Source organism: Peromyscus eremicus, chromosome 5, assembly GCF_949786415.1.
Source record: "Peromyscus eremicus chromosome 5, PerEre_H2_v1, whole genome shotgun sequence".
Lineage (NCBI taxonomy): Eukaryota > Metazoa > Chordata > Mammalia > Rodentia > Cricetidae > Peromyscus > Peromyscus eremicus.
The window spans coordinates 96860872-96887846 of record NC_081420.1 but is presented as its reverse complement, the minus strand read 5'-3'; the positions used below and the strand labels follow the sequence as shown (position 1 = coordinate 96887846).

At 40.3% G+C, this 26975-nt stretch overlaps 1 protein-coding gene and 1 pseudogene across 1 annotated transcript in view; one reads left to right on the top strand and one right to left on the bottom strand.

Moving 5' to 3' along the window:
* Positions 1 to 26975, bottom strand: part of Glg1 (golgi glycoprotein 1) — a 109452-nt gene that overhangs the window by 44174 nt on the left and 38303 nt on the right. The window contains exons 2-4 of the mRNA XM_059263989.1: positions 11257 to 11289; positions 9459 to 9545; positions 3668 to 3883 (exon numbers count right to left, since the gene is read on the bottom strand). Coding sequence (XP_059119972.1) covers positions 3668 to 3883; positions 9459 to 9545; positions 11257 to 11289 — 336 coding nt within the window. The remainder of the gene's footprint in view (positions 1 to 3667; positions 3884 to 9458; positions 9546 to 11256; positions 11290 to 26975) is intronic.
* On the top strand, positions 13823 to 14816 carry LOC131910362 (NADH dehydrogenase [ubiquinone] 1 beta subcomplex subunit 9-like; annotated as a pseudogene).

Here is a 26975-nt window from a genome sequence, read left to right as displayed (position 1 = left end):
ACTTACACACTTACACACTTACACACACACACACACACACACACACACACACACACACACACACCATGTTACAAATAGAAAATAGGATTCTTGGGAATTATTCCTTAGATTTTTTAAAAGTTTTATTTATTTATATGTGTGCATTGTATTTGCACATGTGTATGGGTTCCTGTGGAGGCCAAAAGAAGGCATCAGATCCCCTGGAGCTGGAGTTACAGGTGCTTGAGAACTGCCTAACACAGGTGTTGGGAATTGAATTCTGGTCTTCTGCAAGAGCAGCAAGAGCTCTTAACCAAAGTTATCTCTCCAGCCCTGAAGTCCTAAGAATTTTGTTCCTCTGCAAGAGCAGGGAATGCTTTTAAATTCCAATAAAATTTTATTAATTATATAATATTTTCTTATATAACCACATATAAGAAAAAAGTCTATCTGAAAATATTCACTGTCTTGATAAGCATTTAGAAGTCTGGTGGATATTGTTTTTCCTCCCCTCATTCCTTGTCCTTCACCCAACACCACCACCACTAATCTCAGTACAGAAGAGCTGCACTTTTCCTTGGTATAAACCATTCTCCAGTTTGAAGTTTCTGATGGTTCCTGTGACTACTTCAGTGCACTGAAGGAAAGACTGAACTATTCGAAGTAACTGATTAACAGCAGGAAATACTGAAATGAGACCATTAACAACGTGCAGGAGGAGTGGCCCTGCAGCACAGGTCCACACTGAGCAGTCTCATTAGCCACACGCCATTTTCCTTCAATGTGAGTCATTTATACTCTCACTTCTGGAAACCTGCCCTTTCATTCTGGCATTTACTTAGAAAATTCAATAATATATCTTCTTTGTTCTAAAATTTATTTTGAGGAAAAAAAGTCACTAAAGTTGAAATCATGATATTATTTTACATACTTATACAGAGGAATGGTGAGGACAGATTAGCCCTGAATCCTTTCTTCTCTGGTCCTTAGATCAGTTTCAGTGGCAGCAAGTTTTAAGTTTGGCCCTAGAGGATTAAACATGCCCGTGGCCCTACAGGAAATTACATAGGAAGGAACGTGTTTTTTCTATGAGGTAGGCTGAGCCCGTATCACTGCCCCTTAAGCATAAGAAAACTTGGCATGTGAAGATGGATCTGGTATGAACAGAAATTTCATTTAATTGGTAGCTATATCAAAAGATAAAAATGAATTGGGTGTGTTGGTTCATACCTATAATCCTAGCATTTGGGAAACTAGTCTAGGCTACATACATACATATTTGTTTGTCTCCAAACAAACAAGCCAAAATAACAACAAAAAGATAAAAATGATACAAGTGTACTACACCTGGAAGGCTCAAGGAAGCATTCTTTGTTATTTTATTAGAACCGAATAAACAATTTGTGTTGGCCTTCAGTTCTAGCCACTGCAGACTTAGAAACATGCAGCTGAAAACAGGTTTTTGGCGTTTTTTTTTTCTTTTTCTTTTTCTTTTTCTTTTTTTTTGAGACAGGGTTTCTCTGTGTAGTTTTGGTGCCTGTCCTAGATCTTGCTCTGTAGACCAGGCTGGCCTCGAACTCACAGAGATCCGCCTGGCTTTGCCTCCCAGTGCTGGGATTAAAGGTGTGCGCCACCTGCTTTGTTTGTTTGTTTCTTGAGACAGTAACAGTAACAACAGCTTTGGCTGTCCTGGAACTTGCTCTGTAGATCAGGCTAACCTTGAACTCACAGAGAGCCCCTTGTCTCTTCCTCCCCCAAGTACACCACCACTGACCAGCATGAAAGCAGGTTTCATACTGGTAATTCAGACAGGTGAGGAAACTAACCAGCTCTTGCTCAGACAGGCAATAGGCAAAATTATCATAAAGGGGAACTATATTGTATGATCACTGAACACAGTGTAAAAAAGTATCAAGATTCCTGAAAAGTATGTCAGGAGCACTAGTGTGGAGATTTTATAATGAATGAGGTTTTGAGTCAGATGTAATCCCCATCTGATAATTTTAGCTTCCTAAAATTATCAGGGTGTCTCAAATATCAGGGTGCCATTTCTAGTCTGTTAAGACAAATGCATTCTTTCTTAAAACAAGCCTTTCCTTAGTTATCTGAAAGCTTCATGTCAAGATTACAGAGTTTTTTTGTTTTTTTTTCTGAGCTGAGGATCGAACCCAGGGCCTTGAGCTTGCTAGGCAAGTGCTCTACCACTGAGCTAAATTCCCAACCCGATTACAGAGCTTTTAAGGCTGACTTAGTGTTAACAGGATTTTATCACTGGTCAACTTAGAGACACTGACAGAGGGAATAGGACCTGTGCAGATGTGAAGAAACACCAGGGTTTGCTGACAGGCAGACAATATTCAATATTAAATCCTTCATTTCAGCTACAGGGTCCTAACACAAATGGTCCACTTGCAAATCGTAAGCAAAGAGGACAAAGAAACAATGTGTTTTCTTCTCCATCTTAGGTCCTAATCAAATCCATGAGAAACAGCAATAAGCACTGATGCCATGTCTTTGAGTATCTCTCCCATTGCAGTCCTTATTTTTCATAAATTTCTTTCATTTTTGCTGAACAAACAAGTCCAGAACCAAATGTCCATTGTGACAACTTGTTTACAGACTAATACAGCGGTTCTCAACCTATCAGATATTTACGTTATGATTAACAGTAGCAAAATTACAGTTATGAAGTAGCAACGAAAATAACTTTATGGTTGGAGGTCATCACAACATGAGGAACTGTATTAAAGGGTCACAGCATTAGGAAGGTTGAGAACCATTGGACTAATAATTTCAAACGTAAGATCAGTTGTACTAAGGAAGAAGAAACTAGATGATAGTTATTTCTCTTCTGTCTTTATTATAATCAGTTCATTAACCAAGAAAAATCAGTTCATTTTTCTTCTTCTGACTAGTGAGAAGTAGCTTCACCTGTCTTAATTTTTCTACTTCAGAAAACAATACAGTGAATACAGTGATGATCAATCTTTTTTTGGAGTGGGGTGGAGGGGCTTAAGACAGAGTTTCTCTGTGTAGTCCTGGCTGTCCTGGAACTCACTCTGTAGACCAGGCTGGCCTCAAACTCACAGATATCCATCTGCCTCTGTCTCCCTAGTGCTGGGATTGAAGGCGTGCACCTCCGCTGCAGGCTATGTGATGGTGAATCCTAACTGGTAACTTGACTTTGTGCTTTAGAGTCACTTAGAGATAAACCTCTGGGTGTGTCTGTGAATATTTCCAGAGTTGTTTAATTCAAAGCAGTCAAAGAAGACTACTTTGAAAAAGGTGCAGAGGTCCTGAACTGAAAACAAAGGAGAAAGTGGAGGAAGGGTACTGTCTTTGTTTCCAAACAGTGGGTGGCATATGACCAATCAGCTCAGGATCTCACTGTATTGGATCTGCTCAGGAAGCCCAAATAAATCCATCCTTCTTTCCTTAAGTTGCTTCTGTTAGGTATTTTGTTACAGCAACATGAAAAGCAGCTAATATAAATGCTGAAATATTTTGTTGCAAACCTACAAAATGTCCTAAGTCAATCAGTCTTGGATCATAGGAAGTGTCTGTACAAGTTTGTTTTAATTTGAACTTTCAGATCACCTCAAGTCCTATTTTTCTCCCATGTGAGTTACACAATAGTTTTCGTTTACCAAGTTCATAAGTTCATTGGAGAAGTAAATGTAGTAGATACCTTTTCACCAAGACGAATACTGCCACATTTCAAAATGTTGATGTCATTTTTGCAGTCATCCATGAAGCCACAAATCAAACGGTAGTCACTGAAAATGATAGCTGTCATTTTGGTAATGTATTGGTGACACTGATACTCAGTTATGTTGCCTCGGTGATCCACCAAGCAGGAAACCATGTAACCTTTACCAACTGGTTCTTCAGCACATTCTTTAATCTGTTTAAAAAAAAAAAAAGTAGCTACTTTACACATATAAAAATCAAGAAACCACATTCAAACCATCACTGTATTCACTGGTATTTTGTTATTGTTTTTGCTGGAGATAATATCTCACTATGCAGCCCTGACTAGCTTGGGACTCTGTGTAGCAGGCTAGCCTTCAACTCAGAAATCCACCTGCTTCTGCCTCCTGAGTTCAGACATTAAAAGCTCTTTACATAGGAGACAAAAAGGATGTGCCAGGTGGTGGTGGCGCACACCTTTAGTCCCAGCACTCAGGAGGCAGAGCCAGGCAGACTCTGTGAGTTGGAGGCCAGCCTGGTCTACAGAGTGAGATCCAGGACAGGCACTAAAACTATACAGAGAAACACTGTCTCAAAAAACAAAACAAAAGAGTATGTTTAGAAATACATTGGTTTTAAGGAAAGACAGTGTTATTTCATGATGTGGTAAAGACATAGAATTTGGCTCTTACCCATGGTTCCTCATAACTTCCTTGCCCAAGTAAGGCTATAGAAACTAGGATTTCTCTTTCCTGATTCAGGTCATAAAAGCCCTAATACTTCCCGTCTTTCAACACTGGAAGATGGCTATTACGTTCTCTGAACTCCTGAACTATCCTTCCCGGGCAGTAGGTCATGAGAACTCTTTTATTCTACGGGGTCATGTCAGTATCATAGAATGCTGCAGAGGCCAAGAAGAATGCTGACAGGCCTGGCTGATTTCCCCGCCCACTTTAATATTGGATATACAATGAAGTCTCCATAAAAACCGGAAGAACAAGGTTTAAGAGTTTCTAGATACTAGACATGCAGATTCCTAGAGGGTGGGGCACCAGGAAAGGGGCATGGAGCTTGAGGCTTTTCTTCTAAACCTTGACTTATGTATCTCTCCATCTACCAGTGGTTCGCAACCTGTGGGTCTGACTCCTTGGGGTGGGTGTTGAAGGATTCTTTCACAGGGTCACTTAAGAACGATTAGAAAACACAGATATTTACATTATAATTCACAACAGTAGTAAAATTGCAGTTGTGAAGTAGCAATGAAAATAATTTTATGGTTGGAGGTCACCACAACATGAGGAACTGTATTAAAGGGTTGCAGCCTTAGGAAGATTTAGAACCAATGATTTATATCCTTTCAAAATGTCATTTACATTTGAAAGCCAGTAAATGTGTTTTCCTCAATTCACCACTCAAACAAAGGAATTATGGAAATCCTTTTTTTCCCCCCTTTAGACAGAGTTTCTCTACAGAGCCCAGGCTATCCTGGAACTCACTATGTACACCACGCTCAGAGATCCACTTGCCTCTGTGCTGGATTAAAGGTGTGCACCACCATGCCCGGCTGGACCTCAATTTTTTTTTTTTTAAAGATTTATTTATTTATTAGGTTAACAGCATTCTCCCTGCATGTATGCCTGTATGTCAAAAGAGGGCACCAGATCTCATTATGGAGGGTTGTGAGCCATCATGTGGTTGCTTGGAATTGAACTCAGGACCTCTGGAAGAGCAGTCAGTGCTCTTAACCTCTGAGCCATCTCTCCAGCTCCTGGACCTCAATTTTTAACAGGTCAGAATAACTGGTTAAACCATCTAGGACCATGTATTGTGGTAAATGCTAATAGTAACAGCTCTTAGGAGCTCTGGAGGAATGATTTGGGGTTATAAGTGAGCCTTGACTGTATAGTCAAACTTTGTCTCTGAAAGGGAGGAAGGGATATAAGGAAAAGGGGGAGGAGAGAAAAGAAGTCCAACCTCCCTTACCCACGGCACCCCCCCCCCCAATCTAGGGCTTCTGACTGGTATCTAAAGGGTGACAGTAGGGTTCTGAAGAGTGAGCACTCAACTGTGGGGTCTGGCATTGTCTCAGATGGGCAGTGTTAAAACTGAATTAAATTAGAAGAAACCAGTCTAGGCAAGCTGATGACCTAAGTGCCTAACTGGTGCAGGGAGAAACCCTAGACATCTGATCAGAAGTCTTCTGTGTTGGTTGTGGTGTGAAATAACCAGAGAGAAAACACGATTTATTTCTAGACACACATCTCTACCCAGAGCTAAAGTTCAATTCCTACTGCTACCAAAACAAACAAATAACAACAAAAAACACCACGCTACCAAAACAAACAAATAACAACAAAAAACACCACACAAAAGGAACTCTACCCAGATTATAGTGTCTTCTAGGAAATAAATCAAAGTCTTGAAAGAAAATACATTCACATTCAAGTGCTTACAAAGAACTCTTCTCTAAATGGAGTAAAAAGAGCTGTTAACATCTACACCCTTAGCTAATAGAGGGGTCATTTTAACCAGGCAAGAATGGAGTGAACATGAATCTAAACAGTAGGTCTGGAAAACATGCAGATCTGAAGGTCAATCTACACAGCAAACTATTGTCACTGGATAAACCTAATGGCCAAAGGAGAGGAGAGAAGACATAATGTAAAGTGATCTCAATTAGTTATGGATTTAGACATACATTTCTGAACTTAACAGAAACCAAGCTCAAGAATTATGGTCTTTCTGGGAGGTAGTGGTACATGCCTTTAATCACAGCATTCAGGAGGCAGAGGCAGGCAGATCTCTTGAGTTCAAGGCCAGCCTGGAATGCAGAGTGAGTTCTGGGATAGCCAGGTCTACACAGGAAATCCTGTATGTATAATTCAGCTATCATTTGGATTAAAAGGGCTTATTGGAGAATGTTATCATTTATACTATTTTCTACAGAGAAAATATTTTACTGTTTAAAATAAAAAAATTAATTAAAAAAAATCCAATGCCCGCACCCACCAAAACACACACACACACACACACACACACACACACACACACACACACACCAAACCACCACCAACAAACCAAAAACCTGTGGTCTGAAAAGGCAATTGTTTAGTGTGACAATAAATTTAGGGAGGGAACATACAATCCAGTGGGCAGAGTAAATTGATATGGTTAATGCTTCTGCAAAGTCATCCCAAACCACAAATGCTAAAGAAGCAAACTGAAGTCAAGGAGAAGAAATTTAGCCACTGAAAAGTGAAACCGGGGGCTGGAGAGATGACTCAGCAGTTAAGAGCACATACTGCTCTTTCAGAGGACCCATATAAGGCAGCTCACAACTAACTGTAACTCCAACTCTGGGCAACACCTCTGGCCTCTGTGGGAACCTGCACTCACATACATATACCCAAACAATACATATAATTTAGCAATGATAATGATAATTATAATAATAATAATAATAAATCTCAAGGAGCTGGGCAGTGGTGGCATATACCTTTAATCCCAGCGCACGCACGCACGCGCACGCACACAAACAAAGGCAACAAAACAAAACAAACCCCATGCACATAAAATAAATCTTTATACAAAAGGTATTTGCCAGACATGGTGGCACTCGCCTTTAGTCTCAGCACTCAGGAGGCAGAGGCAGGCAATCTCTGAGTTCAAGGCCAGCGTGGTCTACAAGTGAGTACCAGGACAGTGAGGACTATAGAGAAACTCTGTCTTGAAAAACCAAACCAAACCAAACTAACAAAATAAAAAGGTATTTTTTAAATCTTTAAAAAAGAAAAGGCTGTAGCCAGTAGTTTTCCTGTGTCCTGCCTGGTCCACAGCAACTCAGACCCAAGTAAACACACAGAGGCTTATATTAATTATAACTGCTTGGCCATTAACTCAGGCTTACTACTGACTAGCTCTTACATTTAAACTCAGTCCATTTCTGTTAATGTGTATGTCGCCACATGTCCCATGGCTTTACCTGTGTGCCATTACATGCTGCTCCCTGGATGGTGAGTTGGCGTCTCCTCACTCAGCCTTTCTCTCCCCAGAATTCTCCTTGTCTGCTTATCCTACCTATACTTCCTGCCTGGCTACTGGCCAATCAGCGTTTTATTAAACCAGTGTACAAAAGCATTATCCCACAGCAAAAGGCCTTTACTGGGTGGGTCAGGTGTGATGGTGCATGCCTTTGATTCTAGCAGAATTCAAGGCCAGGCTGGTTTTCACAGGCAATTCCAGGCTAGTCAGGGGTGTACAAGGTGAGACCCTGCTACTAATACAATGAATGAAAATCAGCCAAATTCAAGGAGGGAAATTATCCCAGTGAACATGTATATGCATCAAACTAGATTTCTATATGGCAATCAAGCAGTTTATACTTAATACTGACCCGTAATGGGGCAAAACAAATGTGTATGCATGTGTTTGTATCTATGTACAGATACCTTATTACATCCAAAAAAGAAAAAGCAACTTACTAAAAACTAATAGCTCTATTTATAATACAGTTGGAACACACACATTTATTGGCCAAGCCTGAGTGCATTTCTTTGTTTGAATTCTTTCTATTATTAAGCAAATACCTCTCCTCATATTGTAAGATTGGAGACTCAGTCTTATAGCTATCTAAGAGATTCTGAAATGTAGAATATTAAAGCTAGAAACTGAAAAACAAATTTTCAATGATTTCTACTCTGTTTTTAAGCATCAAGGTACAAATGAAGAGCCATGGTTTTAAAACAATAGCATATCAGATCTAGTATGAGAAGGTAAGATGAAAGAAAGGTGTATCAGCCTTCCGAAATGGCAACCCAAGGACCATAAACCAAGGGCTTATCTGGAGAAAACAGTGCCTTCCTCAAGCACTCTGGACAAAGTAGTTCTCACGTGTTAGTTTGATGACAACTTACTATGCTTCAAGACCCTAAGTAGATAACTGTAGAGTGGAAAAACTTCCTTTTTTTTTTCTTTCTGAGTCTCATACTTCACTAGTTAGAAATCTCTGTCTTTCTGAAATCTTTTTTGTTGTTGTTTTTTGTTTTTTTGAGACAGGGTTTCTCTGTGAAACAGTCCTGGCTGTCCTGGAACTCACACTGTAGACCAGGCTGGCCTCGAACTCACAGAGATACACCTGCCTCTGTCTCCCAAGTGCTATGATGAAAAGCATGCGCCACTACCGCCCAGCATCTTTCTAAATTCTAATAGAAATTGAAAAAAAATTTCCCATAGCCAGCTGTGGTGGTGTACACCTTGAATCCCAGCAGCGGAGGCAGGTGGATCTCAGGGAGAGGCACATGGATTTCAGAGTTCTACATACTGAGTTCCAAGCCATACTGTGAGATCCCATCTCAAAACAAAACAGTAAGATATAGTTTTATTAATTGTTTTTGTCTTTATACTCAATTTATAATTACATAAACATTGATTATTATTAGTCTCTTAAACACTAATGCCTATTCTCTGATACACGTGTTCAACAAACCCAAACTGCATACCCAAATCATTTAGGAAGATCTATAGGCCTCTGCAGAAATCAATTCTGATAACCTCAGCAGCTGTACTGTTTATCTGAGAATCACTAAGAAAGAACCTGATTTCCTCGTACTGTTTCAGTGGGGAGTCACAGAAAGAAGTCTAGTTAAACATCCTTCTTGTATCACAACCAAGGCAGATGAGAACGCCAAGAAAAGTAAAGCAATTGAGTCATTCCCTCAATGAGAGGTTGGTCAACAGATTCTACTTTGTCTTAAAAATCACAATATCCACAAAATTATTTCATACTCTACCTCTGATATAGTTGACTTGCAAACCTCTCTGGCCACAGATTCAAATTTGGGATCAGTAGTGAGGTTCAGCTTGTAATTCCACAACAACTGGGTTCAAGAGAAGAAGAAAACAAAATAAGACAAAAATGCTCTGGTTAGAACACCATGAAATTTGTCATCAGTGATTATTATAAACGACAAAAACTAATTATACAGTCATATAAAGCATATTTACATTTCCAGTAATACACAAAAGTCAATCACATTCACAGATAAAAAGCACAAAATATATACAAACATAATTAAAGCAGCACCCACCATTCAGATGTTCTTTTTTCTTTCCTCCTAAATGACATGTTTTTAAAACTATGAATTAAAATTACGTGGTACATGGGCTAGAGAAACGGCTCAGTGGTTAAGACTATGTACTGTTCATGCAGAAGACTAGAGTTCAGTTTCCAGAACCCATGTTCTGAGGCCTCCACCTCCAGCTCCAGGGATCTGACAGGCTTTTCTGACCTCCATGGACACTGCACCCATATGCACAAACCCACACACAGACATACTTAATTAAAAGTAAAACTAAAAAAATTCTAAACTATGTGGTATCAAGAAAAAAAACTAGCTCGGTGGTGGTGGCATACACCTTTAGTTCCCAGCACTTGGGAGGCAGAGGCAGGTGGATCTCCATGAGTTCGGGGCCAGCCTGGTCTATAGAGTGAGTTCCAGCAAATTGAGGGCTACATAGAGAAACCCTGTTTCGAAAAACCAAAAATAATAACAAAACACCAAACCATAACTAAACAAAAAATAAAGAAATAAACAAAAAACTTAAATATTAACGTCCCTGATGAAGTTTTAGAGAAACTATCTGCTTCTAAAAAGTCTGTCCCAAATGCTGAGATGTGGTGGAGTTTGTCTGAGGATTCTCAGGACAGTGCTTTCCACAGATCAACCTTAAGGAGAAGTGCTCAGACTCTAGTTTCCAGGAATATCTGTCTTTATGTCCCGAAAACACTGATTGACCCTTCGTTATATGGTTTACTTTAGAGTTGATCGGCTTTGCTTTTTAATTGATTTAATGTGTATGGGAGTTTGGCCTGCTGAGTTTAACTACCACCCTTGGCATACCTGTCTCCTTTAAAGGTGCTACTTACTACAGAGTAGATATCCTCCCTTTTTATTTTTTTATTTCTTTGAGATAGGGTTTCTCTGTGCAGCCTTGGCTATTCTGGAACTCACTACGTAAACCAGGCTGGCCTCTACCTCATAGAGATCCACCTGCCTCTGTTTCCTAGGATCAAAGGCATGCGCTACCACATTTGGCTCACAATAGGTATCTTAATGAAAAAGCTCTCAACTTGATAAGCAGAACATTAATTCTTTTTTTTAAAGATTTATTTATTTATTATGCATACAATGTTCTGCCTGCATGTATGTCTGCAGGCCAGAAGAGGGCGCCAGATCTCACTACAGATGGTTGTGAGCCAGCATGTGGTTGCTGGGAATTGAACTCAGGACCTCCAGAAGAGCAGTCGGTGCTCTTAACCTCTGAGCCATCTCTCCAGCTTCATTAATTCTTTTTATATGGTAATTGTAATAAGAAAGACCATGAGCGTACAATTACTATTGGCCACACCTTATGGTTTCTACAACAAAATAGTATTTATAAAGTTCCGTAAACAAGGCTTATCATCCTTTTAAAACTAATAGAATCAGAGAAAATATAAAGCTTCCAGAAAAAGATGAAAAGGCATCCCAAAATCTGTCATCATATTTATAAAGCACATATGGTAAGTTAATGAAAATCCATACTTACATGATTACAGTCTGAAGAAATTTCATTGTCAGGCTAGAAGAAAATAAAAAAAAAAGAAAGAAAGAAGTTGTTTTTCAAAAAACCAAACAAACACTAAAAACCCAACCAACCCCTCAAGTTTTCAAACATCACAAAAATAAAGTTAAAACCAGAATCTGAACATTTAATAAAACCTGTCTCTTCAGCACAAGAAGTACACTGGAGCTGACACTCCTTCCAGATTCCTAAGAAGAAAAGTACCAGAAAGGTGCATGAGAAACAGTCCCTTCTCTATCAACAGTACAATGTGGAAATGGGAGAGCGTACTAACACAGTAACGCAACAGCAACCTAAGAACTCTTTTTGTATGACGTTTTCTAAGTTTGAATGCTAAAGAGGAGCGGCTGGAGAGATGGCTTAGTAGTTAAGAGTACTGGCTGCTCCTCTCAGGGACCTGGGTTCAATTTCCAGCACCCACATGGTGGCCCACAACCACCTGTGACTGCAGTTCCAGGGGATCCAAGGCCCTTTTCTGGATTCCATGAGTACTGCACACATGTGGTGCACAGACACACATGCAGGCAAATCACACAATTCATATAAAAGTAAAAACAAATTAAAAAAGAAAACTTTTAAGAGGATCAATATGAGCTGGGTGCAATATGAAAAGGCAAAGGCAGGTGGATCAATGTGAATTCCAGGCTAGCCTGGTCAGCACACAAAGAACCGGTCTCAAACATAACATCACAGAGAGGATCAATATGGGGGTTGTTTCATTAGTAAAAACAGACATTTAAAAACCAGGATTACGGAGCTGGGTATGATGGCTCACTCCTGTATTTCTAGCACTCGGGAGGCTAAGATAAGAAGATGGCTAAAACTGTGAGGCCAGGCTGAGCTACAAAGTTAGACTCTACTTCAGAACCCTCTCCTCCAAAACCAAAGCAATCAAACAAAAACGCCCTAGGCTTATCAGAAGACAGAGGAGGTCCAACGAAGATTTAAAAACTAGTGTAGGACATTTGAAGACAGGGCAGGAGGACTGTGAGTTTGAGGTCACTCTTACATAGCAAGACCCTGTCTCAAAAAATAAAAGTAGCTGAATAAAACAGCTTGGGCTTATAATCCCTGTACTTGGGAGGCTGAGACAGGAGGACTGATGTTAGTTTGAAGCTAACCTGAGATAGATTATGAGTTTAAGGTCAGACTGGGTTTAGTCTGAGAGACCCGGCCTCACATAAACAACAAACAAACAAATACATTTGAAAAGAAACTCAGGATTCTGGGGAGAGCCCTAGTTCCCAGCCTCTATGCTGGGTGTCTAGCTCCTGCTCCAGAGGATCTGATGTCCTCTTTCAACCTCCACAAGCACCTGCATTCATGCTCCCCCATATATATATAGTTTTAATAAAATTGAAATTCTAAAACATCCAAAAACATAACAAAAATTAAATAAAATAAAAATAAGTAAATAAATAAAGAAATGAACAAAAATATGGGATTGTGCCAGGAAGAATGTTGATCTTCCCTGTATTGCCCAGTCAGGTGCTCTGAAATGACTTACAATCCTCCAATCTCAATAATAGCAGCCTAGCCTTACGTTATTAGGAGCTCAAGCCCGGGACAATGGCACGCATGCCTTCCTTGTATCATCATTCCATTTTGTTCTCGGTCATTTTTAAAAAGGAAGGAAAAAAAAACCTTCTGATTTCTTCCTTTGTTAGTTACCTATGGCCTAGAAAAACTACAGAAGAACGCAATAATAAAAAAAGGGAGTGAGGGTGCTCGGCGGTGCATACCTTTAATCTCAGCACTCGGGAGGCAGAGGCAGGAGGACCTCTGTGAGTTCGAGGCCAGGCTGGTTTTTTTAGTTTCAGGGTTTTCTGTTTGTTGGTTGGTTGGTTGGTTGGTTGTTGTTGTTGTTGTTTAACTGAAGGAGAACAAGCAGGTGAGGTTAGGAAGCCCGGAGTCACAAAAGTGACAGGGCTGCAATTTGCACGTCCATGTTTTAGGTCTGATGTCCAGGGGCTTAGCTTAAGCACTATGTGTGCTTGGGGTGGGGGGTGTAAAACTCTGTGACAGTCCTGAGAGAGTGAGAACTCATTAACAGCTGAGCCACTAATGAAGATCAGTTTATCTGCTGTCAATGTCTCCAGAGGCCACACTTCTAATTAGAGTGGAGTAAAATTTGCTGTTAAACAGTACAGTGCCGTGGGATATCTTTCTGTACGCTCTGAGTATGTGTTGCTCTGAGTGGTTGATGAATAAAGCTGTTTGGTCAATGACGAGGCAGAATAAGGCTAGGTGGTACAATGAACAGAAGAGAGAGAAGAAAGGAAGGTGGGCAAGACAGAGCCCCACCACAGAAGGAGCAACAAGATGTCAGCAGACTGGTAATGCTACGGTCACGTGGCAACATACAGATTTACGGAAATGGGTTAATTTAAGATGAAAGAGCTAGCTAGCAAGAAGCTGAAGCCATAGGCCATACAGTTTGTAATTGATATAAGGCTCTGTGTAATTATTTTATAAGTGACTACGGGACCGTAGGTGAGAGATTCGTCCCCACCGCAGGGCCAGGTGGAACATGGAGAAATTTCCGTCTACAGTACAGTTGAAAATGATGCAAAAGTAAATAACAAAATGGAGCAGTTTATCCAAAAGTGTAGTAATGGCTAGTTATTGCTGCAAGGAATTGGAAATCACATAGGGGAAAGTTCTTTGGAAAATGAAGTAACTTTTACATAAATGTAAACAATAAACATTACTTTAAAAGAAAAAAAATTTAGTGTCATTTTTAGGGGAAGCTAGATGATGGGTACACCAGATTTCAAATGAGTACACTATTTTCAAATTTCTTTAAAAAAAGTTTTATTGCTGGGCAGTGGTGGCGCATGCCTTTAATCCCAGCACTCAGGAGGCAGAGCCAGGTGGGTCTCTGTGAGTTCGAGGCCAGCCTGGTCTACAGAGTGAGATCCAGGACAGGACAGGCACCAAAACTACACGAGAAACCCTGTGTTGAGGGGGGGGAAAAAAAAAGGGTGGTGTGTCCACAGGGACAAATTCCGGTACTTCGCTTGTTTGTTGAGAGCCTAGTTTGAAGAACACAAGAATGAGAAGGATACGATGAAGGCCACACAGCTGCTGAGGGATGCAGAAGAATTCTGGCAAAATCAGCATCCTCAGCCATATATCTTCCCAGACTCTCCTGGGGGTACCTCCTATGAGAGATATGAATGCTACAAGGTTCCAGAATGGTGCTTAGATTACCGGCATCCTTCTGAGAAGGCGGTGTATCCTGATTACTTTTCCAAGAGAGAGCAGTGGAAGAAACTGAGAATGGAAAGCTGGGATCGGGAGGTTAAGCAGCTGCAGGAGGAGACACCACATAGTGGTACTTTGACTGAAGCTTTGCTTCCCGCCAGAAAGGAAGGTGACTTGCTCCCACTGTGGTGGCATATTGTGACCAGACCTCGGGAACGGCCTACGTAGACACAGGACCTCACTGTTCATGCTTGCAAGTGAAAGAAGTTACAGAACATGTTCACACTTGCCCTAATAAAAATAACTAAACACGAAGGAAAAAACAAACAAACAAAAAACCAGTTTTATTTATTTGATGTGTTTATCTGTTTGTATGTGTACCATATGCATTCCTATGCCCACGGAGGCCACAAGAACTGCAGTTACTGGTGGTTGTGTACTGCCAGATGTGGATGCTGGAAACTGAATTCTGGTGTTCTACAGCCCCTATTTTTCAATTGTTTTCTATGTCTATATTGGAAAAACAGAATGTTGGGCTGGCAAGATGGCTCAGCAGGATGAAATCTCTAGTGCCTGGGAGAAATGTCAGTTTCCCTCACCTTTTAAAACTTTTACAAAAAGCTTTTAATCTTCCCAACCTGGTAAAACTTGTTTATAGAAAGCACTCTGACCTCATCCTTCTTTTAAAACCAGTCAATTGAGCTGCTTTTAATTCCAGCACTTGGGAGACAAGGCAGGAAGATTGCTGTGAGTTTTGAGACCAGCCTGGTCTACATAGCTTGTCCCAGGACAGCCAGGGCTACACACAGAGAAACTCTGTCTAGGGAGACAGACAGAGACAGACGGGGGGGGGGGGGGGGGGGGGGGGGGACGGAGGACGGGGACTGACTGACTGACTGTGAGGTTGGACCTCAACCAGTAGGGAAGACATAGTCACCACCTGAATTAGAATAAAAACTAAGTGAACTTCCTGCCCACTGCGTGCTTGCTAGCCTGGTTTGGATAGTGGTATACTCTTTTTGCAAAAAGCAATTGGCTTGTTGAGATACTTCACTTTGTTCCTATGCTCCTTACACTAAGATTATTCTTTCTTTGTTTCTAACACACAGAAGCCAGACATCATAAATTAACTCATACTTATTTATAAAATATATTTAAAATGGACTTAATTAGGCTGATGGGTAATGATTAGATTACAACACACTACTGTCGAATTTTTTACCTTCCAAAATTTCAATAAGAATAAATAATGCTTTTGGGTCCCTGAAATCAGCCTCCACACTATGAGTTAATCTAGTTTAACTTAATCTTTCCATTCAAATACATTTCTACTAAACAATTTTGGATTAAAAGAGTATTTGTCAAGTCTGACAACCTGAGTTTGATACCTAGGACACATGTGGTGAAGAACAGACTCCTCACTGGTTGTCCTCTGACATCTACAGGAGTGAAGTGGCACACATCCATCCTTCCCAAAGGCATACAAAATGAATAAGTAAAATGTAATTTTAAAAATTCTTTAAGAAGCCAAGCATGGTGGCACACATCTTTGATCTCAGCAGAAGCAAGAGGATCTCTCTGAGGTTGAGGCCAGCCTGATTTATATAATGAATTCCAGGCCAGCCAGGATTACATATTGAAATCCAATGTCAACAGTATGAACAAAAGCTGTAAATGTGCTTGGGAGGTTTGGCTTGTTGATAAACTCCATTTTAGGTTTAAAAGCCGTCTTATAATAAAGATAAACTAGGCTTATTCCTGTTTATGACTAAGTCTCTTGTTTTTCAAGGATTGGGCTATGCTCCACCTGTAACCTTAACTATAAATGGTTCTGTACTGCCTGTTCAAAAAGCAAAACAAAACAAAACAAAAACCGGCAATGTTTTTTGCCTTTGTTTCAGGAGGTTGTTATGACCAACTTGTTATACTTGTGTTCTGCTTCTGTAACCCTGCCTACTTGCCTGCCACTTCCCCCATGTGGAAACCCCTACTCCTGAGCTATAAAAGCTCTTACCTTCCCCATGTCTAATGCTGATCTCTTGAACTCCATCTCTAGGGAGAGACAGCATGTGTACATGAATTAAAAAAAACAAAACAAACAAAAAAAAAACTTGCTTTAACTAATTTGGCCATGATTTAAGTTGGTGGTCTTTCTCCTCGAATCTGTGGGATTAACATTGAATTCTAGTACTTCTGTCTCCTCTGGAAAAGTATGTCCAGGCTGCTGGCAGCATGGAGAAGACATGAGGCAGATCTGAATCTAACCTACTGGCTGGAGCAAAGCCTAACCAAATAGTCTGCATACCCATGCACAGGAAAACAAATATCCTTATCAAGAAAATGATAAACTCCTCAAACCTTTAACTGGGAACAGCCAATCTACTGGCAACCAAACTAGTGTCTCATGAAGGCATGACATAATCAGACACGGAACTGCAACCTTAGAAGCCACTACTTGATTTTCAACTTTCTTTGTGATTTTTTTGATATTGTCTTTTACACGCACGCACGCACGCACGCACGCACGCACGCACGCACGGCAGTTAGAGCACAACCTGTAGGAGCTGGTTTTCTTTCCACCTTGTGGGTTCTGGGAATGGAATTCAGGTTTTTAGGCTTGGCAGCAAGTCCCCCTGTCTGCTCATCCACCCCACCACCCTTCAACCCTGCTATTTTGATTTGCAACTAAATATAAACTTGTCTTTTATTGTCTTCCTAGATTTTGTTTCTCTAGGTTATGCTATCAAGCTTTGAAGATTCATGGGAAATCATGGCTATAAAGGATTTAAACACAACAGTATCATGCAAAATATAAGATATAAAACAGTATTTTCACAACTTTGTGGAGAGACACTGCTGTGGGATGTTCTGTATGTTAAATGTATTGCTCTGATTGGTTGATAAATAAAACACTGATTGGCCAGTAGCCAGGCAGGAAGTATAGGTGGGACAAGGAGAGGGGAGAATTCTGGGAGGAGGAAGGCTGAGACAAGAGATGCTGCTAGCAGCCACGAAGAGAAGCAGATGTTAAGATACCGGTAAGACATGAGCCATGTGGCAACTTATAGATGAATAGAAGTGGGTTGATTTAAGCTATAAGAACAGTTAGCAAGAAGCCTGCCACGGCCATACAGTTTGTAAGTAATATAAGTCTCTGTGTTTACTTGGTTGGGTCTGAGCGGCTTCGGGACTGGCGGTTGAGAGAGATTTGTCCTGACTGTGGGCCAGGCAGGACCAGGAAAACTCCAGCTACAAGACACATCCTTGTCAACGGAAATTAACTAAAGAAAGCACAAGAGGAAGTTGTTTGGTTTAGCCACTTGATAAGGAACTAAGGGGCATGGTGGCTCATGCCTTGAATCCCAGTGTTTGGAAGGCAGAGGCAGGCAGCTCTCTGATTTTGAGGATAGCCTGGTTCTACAGAATGAGTTCCAGGCTGTCAGGGATATACAGAGAAACTCTTGTCTCAAAAAAAAAAAAAAAAAAAAAAAAAAACACCAGAATTTCAAACAAAAACAGATGTGGGTGCTGGCTCTGGTTAATTTCTCTAAATGTACTAATTCCACAATACTGCAATCAAATCTTTCCATCAGATACAGCAACCTATTTTCTTCACGCTGTGAATGTAGACAACTAGATTATCTTTAATCTCAAAAGAACAGCACAGGACACAAAACCTAGAATTACTAAGATAGAATATGGTTGAGAATGTTCTTCCATTTTCTAGCCATCGGTGAAATGATCACAAGAAATGAATTAACAAATATATATTCAATAATTATGCTCCCCAAATTATGCTAGGCATTGTTACCCAAATTATGCTAAGCATTGTTGTAAGACATAAAAAATTAAAGACTTTAGTTTCTAATCTCAGGTAGTTCAGAATATAGCAGTATAGAAAAACCGCTAAATTAAACAAATATAGGATTTGAGGTAGGTCTAAAGAATTACTTGTGGGCAGCTCTGCATATCAGATATTTACATTACGATTCATAACAGAAGAAACAACTAAAAAGACTGTGTGTGTGTGTGTGTGTGTGTGTGTGTGTGTGTGTGTGTGTGTGTAGGCCAGAGGTCAACCTTAGATGTCATTCTTCAGTATCCGCTCACCTTGTTTTAAAGACAGGGTCTCTCACTGGGACCCACAGCTCATTGAATAAGCTATGCTAGCTGGCCACTGAACCCCAGAGGCCCACATACCTCTATCTCCCACGCATAGGACTACAAGTGTGCACCACTACACTCAGTTTTTCACATGCATTCTGGGTTCCAAACTCGGGTTCTCAGGCTTACAAGGCAAGCACTTCCCCAAGTATCTTCCCAGCCTCGTATGTTTTAAGGTATTTAAAAATATATGTAATATTGGAATATTTCATGAATAAAAATATATTCATTGAGGATATTGTGATGGCTTGGTTGTCAACTTGACTATATATAGAGTTATTAACTAAAATCCAAGTGACTAGATATACCTATGAGGCATTTTTTTTTTCTTACTTAAATCATTTGAAGTGGAAAGATCCATTTTTTTTTTTTTTTTTTTCTCGAGACAAGGTTTCTCTGTGTAGCTTTGCACCTTTCCTGGAACTCACTTGGTAACCCAGGCTGGCCTCGAACTCACAGAGATCCGCCTGGCTCTGCCTCCCGAGTGCTGGGATTAAAGGCGTGTGCCACGCCCGGCTGAAAGATCCACTTTTAATCTTTTGAGGTTGAAAGATCCACCTTTCTCCTGGGCCACACCTTCTGGTGGCAGCCTAAATAAAGGAAGAGGAAGAAGGAAGCTTGTGTTGTCTTTGCCTGTCTGCTCTCACTGGCAAGTCCATTCCTTCACTGGCTAGAACCTACTTCTTCAGGATTCTGGCATATACTGAAGATTAACTGATACATTCAGCCTCATGGACTGAACAACTACTGAATTCTTGGACTTTCCATTGGCAGACAGTCATTGTTAGACTAGCTGGACCACAGCCCCTAAACCACTCTAATAAATCATATATGCATTTTATCAATTTTGTTCCTCCAGAGATCCTGACTAATATAGATATGCCTATTTTTTTCAAATGAAAACATGGTAAGAATAGAAGAGCTGAAATTTGGGGCTAGAGAAATAGTTCAATAGTTAACAGCCCTTACTGCTCTTCTAGAGTACCTAGGTTCAATTCCCAGCACCCACATGGCCACTTATAACCACCTGTAACTCCAGTTCCAACACCCTCTTCTTACCTCTGAGGGCACCAGGTACACATGTGGTGCACCAACATACATGTGAGCAAAACATTCATGCACATAAAATTAAAAATTTTAGACTTTTAAAAAAGAAGTTATTAGCAATAGGAAAGAGAGAACCTAGCACACATACCCATCCCAATGTCGTAGTAAATAAAATGGAGAAGGAACTTGGAAGGTGTATGAGTGACGGCAGCAAAAAAAGGCAGTAAGACAGGAGGGGGGTGAACACAGAGTACTTGGAGATACTTGCCTGACTCCAATAAAAACCCGTGTGGCTGCATCCTGGCATAAGCTGTCGCTTAACTGATACGACATTTCTTACAACATAACAGACTCAAGGTAAATGAGACTGTATCCAATTTTATAGACAAAGATACTCAAGTCTAGAGAAACTGACTAACATGACCAAATGTACTCTTGCTAGGTAGCAAAACTAGATTTTTAAAGAATGACAACTAAATAAAAATGAAAGGCTTAAGGTTATGTTTTCAGCTTGATGCCTCTCCCCCAAAAGATGGGTTGGTAGGGTTGTCAGGTATAATACTCAAACTTAGTGTTCTAGGATCTTAATTTTAAAATTTTAATTATTACTATTATTATGGGGGTATCTCAGTTAGGGTTTCTATTGCTGCAACGAAACACCATGACCAAAAAGCAAGCTGGGGAGGAGAGGGTTTATCTGCTTACATTTCTATATTGCTGTTCATCACCAAAAGAAGTCGGGTCAGGAACTGAAAAAGAGCAGGAAACTGAAGGCTGGAGCTGATGCAAAGTCCATGGAGGAGTGCTGCTTACTGGCTTGCTCCCCATGACTTGCTCAGTCTGCTTCCTTATAAAACCCAGGACCACCAGCCCATGGATGGCACCACCCACAATGGCCTGGGCCCTTCCTCCATCAATCAGTAATTAAGAAAATGCTTTACATCTGGACCTTACAGAGGCATTTTCCTCAACTGAGGTTTCCTCCTTTTAAGATAACTCTAGCTTGTGTATCAAGTTGACATTAAAACTAGCCAGCATGGGGAGTAGGGTGGATAATATTATTTGTGTGAGAGCAGGCACATGTACACCACAGTGCAAATGTGGAGGTCAGAGGACTTCCAGGAGTTGGTTCTCTTCCCATTGTTGAGTTCCAGGGATGTCAAACTGTCAGGCTTGCATGACAAGCAATTTTACCCACTAAAGCTCTTTAAAATCTAAAATGATTTAGTTTGACAGTTACATGATAAATGCAGATACAGACAGATGACATATTAGATAAACTAGGGACCTGGATTGGCCCTAAAAGACCCACCCTGAATTATGAGAACTTTGTTCACCTTACTTAGCTTTTACATCAGTGACTCAGAAGTTGTGGCTATTCTTGTACTTTACCCTCCTCCTCAGGAAAAGCAAAACTGAAATAGTTGATTTTAAGACTTAAAATTCCTAGCCCTTCCTCTAAGCTCCATAAATTCAGAGCTGGTTGTAAGAAAAGGGATAGATGATAGGAAAACACTAACCAGCACCTGGGAGGCTCAGGCAGGCAGGCAGGCTCTTGGCCAGTCTGAATGCTACCTATCAAAAGGCACCTGACTACCCAGGTGTTGATGGCAGCACACACCTTTAATCCCAGCACCTGGGAGGCAGAGGCAGACGATCTCTGTGAGCTCGAGGCCAGCCTGGTCTACAAAGTGAGTTCCTGGACAGCTAGAGATACACAGAGAAACCCTGTCTCAAAAAACCAAAGGTGGGAGAGCACCTGACTAACAGAACTGCCGTACTCATCTACAGAAGTTTATGATTGTAGTGACTTAACTTGAGACTGCTGAGGGCAGGCTTTGGACTAGAAATGAGACTTCTTTCCCTAGGTCTTGGGATTCATAAAGATTCAACATGCTTTTGGAGCCTGAGGTAATCTTGAAATCTGATACAAACTTTTGTGAAAAACTTTTTTTTAGAAGATTTATTAGACAAAGGAAATTTATGAAACACTATTTAGGGGCTGAACAGATGGCTTAAGAGAATCTTCTCTTCCAGAGGACACTTTGAGTCCCAACACCCATGCCAGCCACAGCTGCCTGTAACTCCAGCTGGCCCCCAAGAGCACCTGTATACATACACAGCAAACACTTACACAGACATATTTAAAGTTTAGAAAATTAAATAAATATTTAAAAATTTTAAAAAGAAACACTAAGCATTAGTTGAAGTTCTTTTTTGAGTCTTTAAAATCTATGATATAGAATTTAAATACAGAAGTATGTTGAATTTCAAGTCTTTTAATATAGGTAATTTGCATATCACCATGACCACAACTGATTTATTTCAATCATTCTCACTGGTCAAAGTCATAAAAAAGAGCTTTCAAAATAAATTACTGAGGAGCTTGGGTCTGAATGTTCTCAAACTGATAATCCTATATATATAGGTTTTTCCAGACAGGGTTTCTCTGTGTAGCCCTGGCTGTCCTGGAACTCAGAGATCCGCCCGCCTCTGCCTCCCAAGTGCTGGGATTAAAGGCATGCGTCACCACCACCTGACCCCATCAGTGTGTTTTAAACTAGAACACTAAGCATCTTAAAGTTTTATCAACTAAAGTCAAAACATCCACCAGAGGAATACAAAAGAACGTGTTACTTTTCCTAAGTATCAGGTACTAAATTTACAACAGATTTGCTTACCAATAAAAATGTCCTTTTTGGAAGGCAGCACAAATGGATATCTCCTCCTGATTAGGCACATTCTGCAGTAGTACTTTCAATTCTTCCAAGAGTTTATTTAGTGAACTCCCAATCATAGGCACAATTCATTTACTAACCTAGTCCAAAGCCTGCTCCTCAAAGCAAACTGAATATAATGTAATTGTTATCTGATGGGATAAACTCTTTGTAGTCTTAGAAAATTGCTCCTGAGTAAGTCTCCTGAAATTCAAGAGTACTTTCCTCTTAGTGCCTTACATCTGCTCATCCAGGGGGGTGCAGATGAATATTACTTTTCCAAACAACAGTGACCAACACAGGTTGCATGTGCTCTAACAATGCTGACTCACTAAAAGTTGTGCTTTTCCTGGATGCAGTTGCCCATGACTCCTGCAATGCCAGCTTTGGAGACGGAGGCAGTTAGGAGTTCACAGCCATCCTTGGGCTACACGAGACACTGTCTTAACACTTCCCTCACAAACACACACACAGAAAAATACAAACTCTGGTTCTATTAATTAGTACGATAAAGGAGGTAAGCCATGAATCCTCACCCAACCATCTAACCATTATTCACAGTTGACTAAAAAGTCAGGAAGAGGAAATGTTTAAAGAAAAATAGCACCATCAATATCACAAAGACCAGAGAAGGCATAAGGATACTTATTGAGATAAGTATTAAATGGAGGTTATGATTGCTTCTATGTTGCTGTGTAGATGCTAAGGCTTGTAACGGGCTTGTATAGGACTGAAAGAGGGAATTGGAGGTTTTAGAAAGGCATCTTCTATGCAGATACCTGAGAAAATGAGGAACCCTATGCTGACCATCTGCAGGCTTATTTATTTGGTATCTCCTGATATATGGTGGGATGACTATAAGGTTTTGATTTTAAAAAATCTCAAGGTAGGTCCAATTTTGTTTTCCTGCAGTCCAAATTAGCATGTTACACTAAGCCCAGAGTGGTGGGTTTAACTCACTTCCATTACTTGGACTGTTCCGAAGTGGGTGGTAGACAATACTGCTGGTAAATATTATAGTTAATTCACTTCTATAGGAACATGCTTGATTTTAAAAAAGGTAAAGGACAGTCAGGAAAGACAGGTAAAGTAATTGTTAGGTTTCAAACCTGGGACTAATGGCTGAGGTGCCTATTTAACATATCAAAGCAGATGCTGGCCACCAGATTTTCCCTGCATCCCTAAATCCCTACCTGTTACAAGGCCCTCCAGGCTGGCATGACCTTCCTCCAGCTGCCCTTCCCTATATAATCCAACCATTTTGGTTACCCCTTCTCTTTTGTGCTTCCTGGCTGCTGCACACCTCCTTCCTCTCTCTTCCTTCCCATTCCCTCTCCCCTCACATGGCTCAGGGTCATGTCCACTCTGGACTCTTCCAGATGTCCCTGCCTCTGACTATACTCTGCCACATAGCTACAATAAACTTTTTCTTCCACCATACTTAGGAGCAGTCATGTCCTTTTCCTTTTTATTTCTTTTTCTTTTTCTTTTTTTCTTTCTTTTTTTTTTTTCATTCATCTAGTGCCAAAACCCAGGACCAGTCATGTCCTTCCCTTTTTTATTTCTTTTTTTTCATTCAGGAATAGTCTGAGAAAAACAAATAGGCTGAGGCTCCAGGAAGTGCAGATCTTTTTATAGACCTTGGTTCAAATTATTGGTGCTTCTAAGGCAACAATTTAATTCTGAGACTAGTCTACCACTTGAATTAGACCAAATCAAGTTATTTTGATAGTCAGCCAGAAGTGTAATTCTAGCACTTATGAACTAAGGAAGGAGTATCACTGACGGCTGAAGACCAACTTGAGGAACCCAGGCTAGCCCTGGCTAGACAGTGAGACTGTCTCAAAAACAATAAATACAAATATTTGAAATAACAAATGCTGAAATGATAGAAACTAAACACCTACTTTGAGAAATGCTGATAAACAGTAACAAAGATACAATCTTTTATAAATATTTCCCATAATCTGTAAATCATATTTATGCCTTCTAAAGCAGTAATTTCCTAATATAAGATCTCTATCAAATACGGGCTCTTCCAAGAAACTGTGTAGGCTGGCTAGTTTTATATCAACTTGACATATGCCAGAGTCATTTGAGAAGTGGGAACTTCAACTGAAAAATGTTCTACCATAATGGACTGTGGGCAAGACTGTGATACATTTTCTTGATTGATGTGGGAGGGCCTGGAGCAAAAAAGCCATGGAGAGCAAGTCAACAAGCAGCACTCCTTCATGGCCGCTGCATCAGTTCCTGCCTTGAGTTTCTGCCCTGACTTCCTTTGATGATGGACTGGGATGTGAAAGTGAAATAAACCCATTCCCTTCCAAGTTGCTTTTAATCATGATGTATGGGATGTTTATTACAATAGAAACTGAACCAAGACACTGTGTCATTCTAGATAAATGATGTAACTTTGGTAGGTCCAAATTTCCTCACTTATAAATGAAAATAGTAAGAATATTTATTTCAGCCAGGCGGTGGTGGTATACACCTTTAATCCCAGCACTTGGGGGAGGCAGAGGCAGGCTGATCTCTGTGATTTGGAGGCCAGTCTGGAATAGAGAGTTCCAGGATGGCCAAGGATACACAAAGAAACCCTGTCTCAGGGGAAAAAAAAAAAAAAGTTTATTTCACGTGTTGGCATAAGTGGAGCAAAATAATGTAACCCTTGTTGTAAGCAAATAACAAATATCATTTATAGTTATAATAGTAATATTCTATACTTTTAGAAGCGTATTAATTTTGCTATGTCTCAACTCCAAAATGAGCCAATCTCAAAAATTAAAGTATAGACCAGGCATGATAGCACCCTCCTTTATTCTCAGCACTAGAAAGGCAAAGGGGCAGGAGGATCTCAGTGAGTTCAGGGCACGTCTGGTCTGCATAGCAAGCTCCAAGACATCCAGAACTACATAGAGAGACCCTGATTCAAAAAAATCAGAATAAAATAGGAGCTAGAGAGATGACTTAGCAGTTAAGAGTACTTGCTGTTCTTACAGAGGCCTGAGTTCAGTTCTCAGCACCCACATGGCGGTTCACAATCATCCATAACTCCAATTTCAGAGGATCTGATACCCTCTTCTAACCTCCACAGGTACCAAGCAACCATGTGGACGTACACAGATGTAGGCAAAACACATACACACACCACACACACACACATACTTATATTCTCTCTCTCTCTCTCTCTCTCTCTCTCCAAAAAAAAATCCAATTAAATTAAAATAAAAGAAGTTTTTTTATTAAGCAGGAATAAGTTTTTAAGCTATGTAGAACTGGAGACAGAACTTAATGGAGTAATACTTACCTAACACAAGTGATGTTCTGGTTTCTGTTTTGTTTTTGAGACAGGGTCTCACAAAAAACAAATTCAACTTTGGCTGGCATGGATGGAACTCCTTATCTGCCTGCCTCTGCCTCCCAAGTGCTGGAATTAAAGGTGTGCACTACCATGTCCAACAAGGCTCTGGTCTCAATTCCAGCCCCACAAAGGAAGGAAGAGAAGAGGAAGGGTAGGGCAGAATAGGGGAGCTTATGAAAAATGTAGGCTCAGTTATATATACAAAGGTAACTACAACTTAAAAATAGTCCAGTTATATTAGGATAAATCAGTAAAAAAAAAAAAAAAAGAATAAATTGGGGGCTGTGGGATGGTTAAGAGCACTGACTGCTCTTCCTAAAGACCCAGGTTCAATTCCCAGCACCCACATGGCAGTTCACAACTGTCTGTAATTCCAGTTCCAGGGGATTCAACACCCTCACAGAGACATACATGCAGACAAATCACCAATGCACATTAAAAAAAAAAAATCGGTTCAGGAAATTTTCATTAAAAAAGTCTTAATCATACCAAGTTTTCTTACACAAATATAGTGTGCATAATTCCACTCTGTACAACTCTAATCTCTCAATCTACTATCCATGTGTAAATAAATCTAGATTCAGGTACTTATTTTGAATTTTTTCCCCCAAGACAGGGTTTCTCTGTGTAGCGTTGCGCCTGTCCTGGATCTCACGCTATACTACAGGCTGGCTTCGAACTTAGAGAGATCCACCTGGCTCGGCCTCCCGAGTGCTGGGATTAAAGGCATGCACCACTACTGCCCAGCTATTTTGAATTTCTTTAAGGATACTGTTTCTTGGTTAAAAAAAAAAAAAAAATTGAAGATTTAAATACTTTGATTTTGTTTGTACATGTTTTAAGGCTTTCAAAATTTCAAAAGCCTTTATATATTAAGGTTAAATGTTCAGATTTAAGTATCTTTAAATATCCAAACAAGAGCCAGGCATGGTGGTGCATGCCTTTAATCCTAGCACTCAGGAGGCAGAGGCAGGAGGATCTTTGTGAGTTCGAAGCCAGTCTGGTCTACAAAGCAAGTTCCAGGACAGCCAGGACTCTGTCATACAAAGAAACTCTGTCTCAAAAAACAAAAACAAAAAAGATCCAAACAAACTAAACATTAGTCATCTACATGCCATGCTGAAAGAAGGTACCAACTGGTGGCAGAGGGTAGATAAGAAATATTTGAATATTAATTTAAAGTG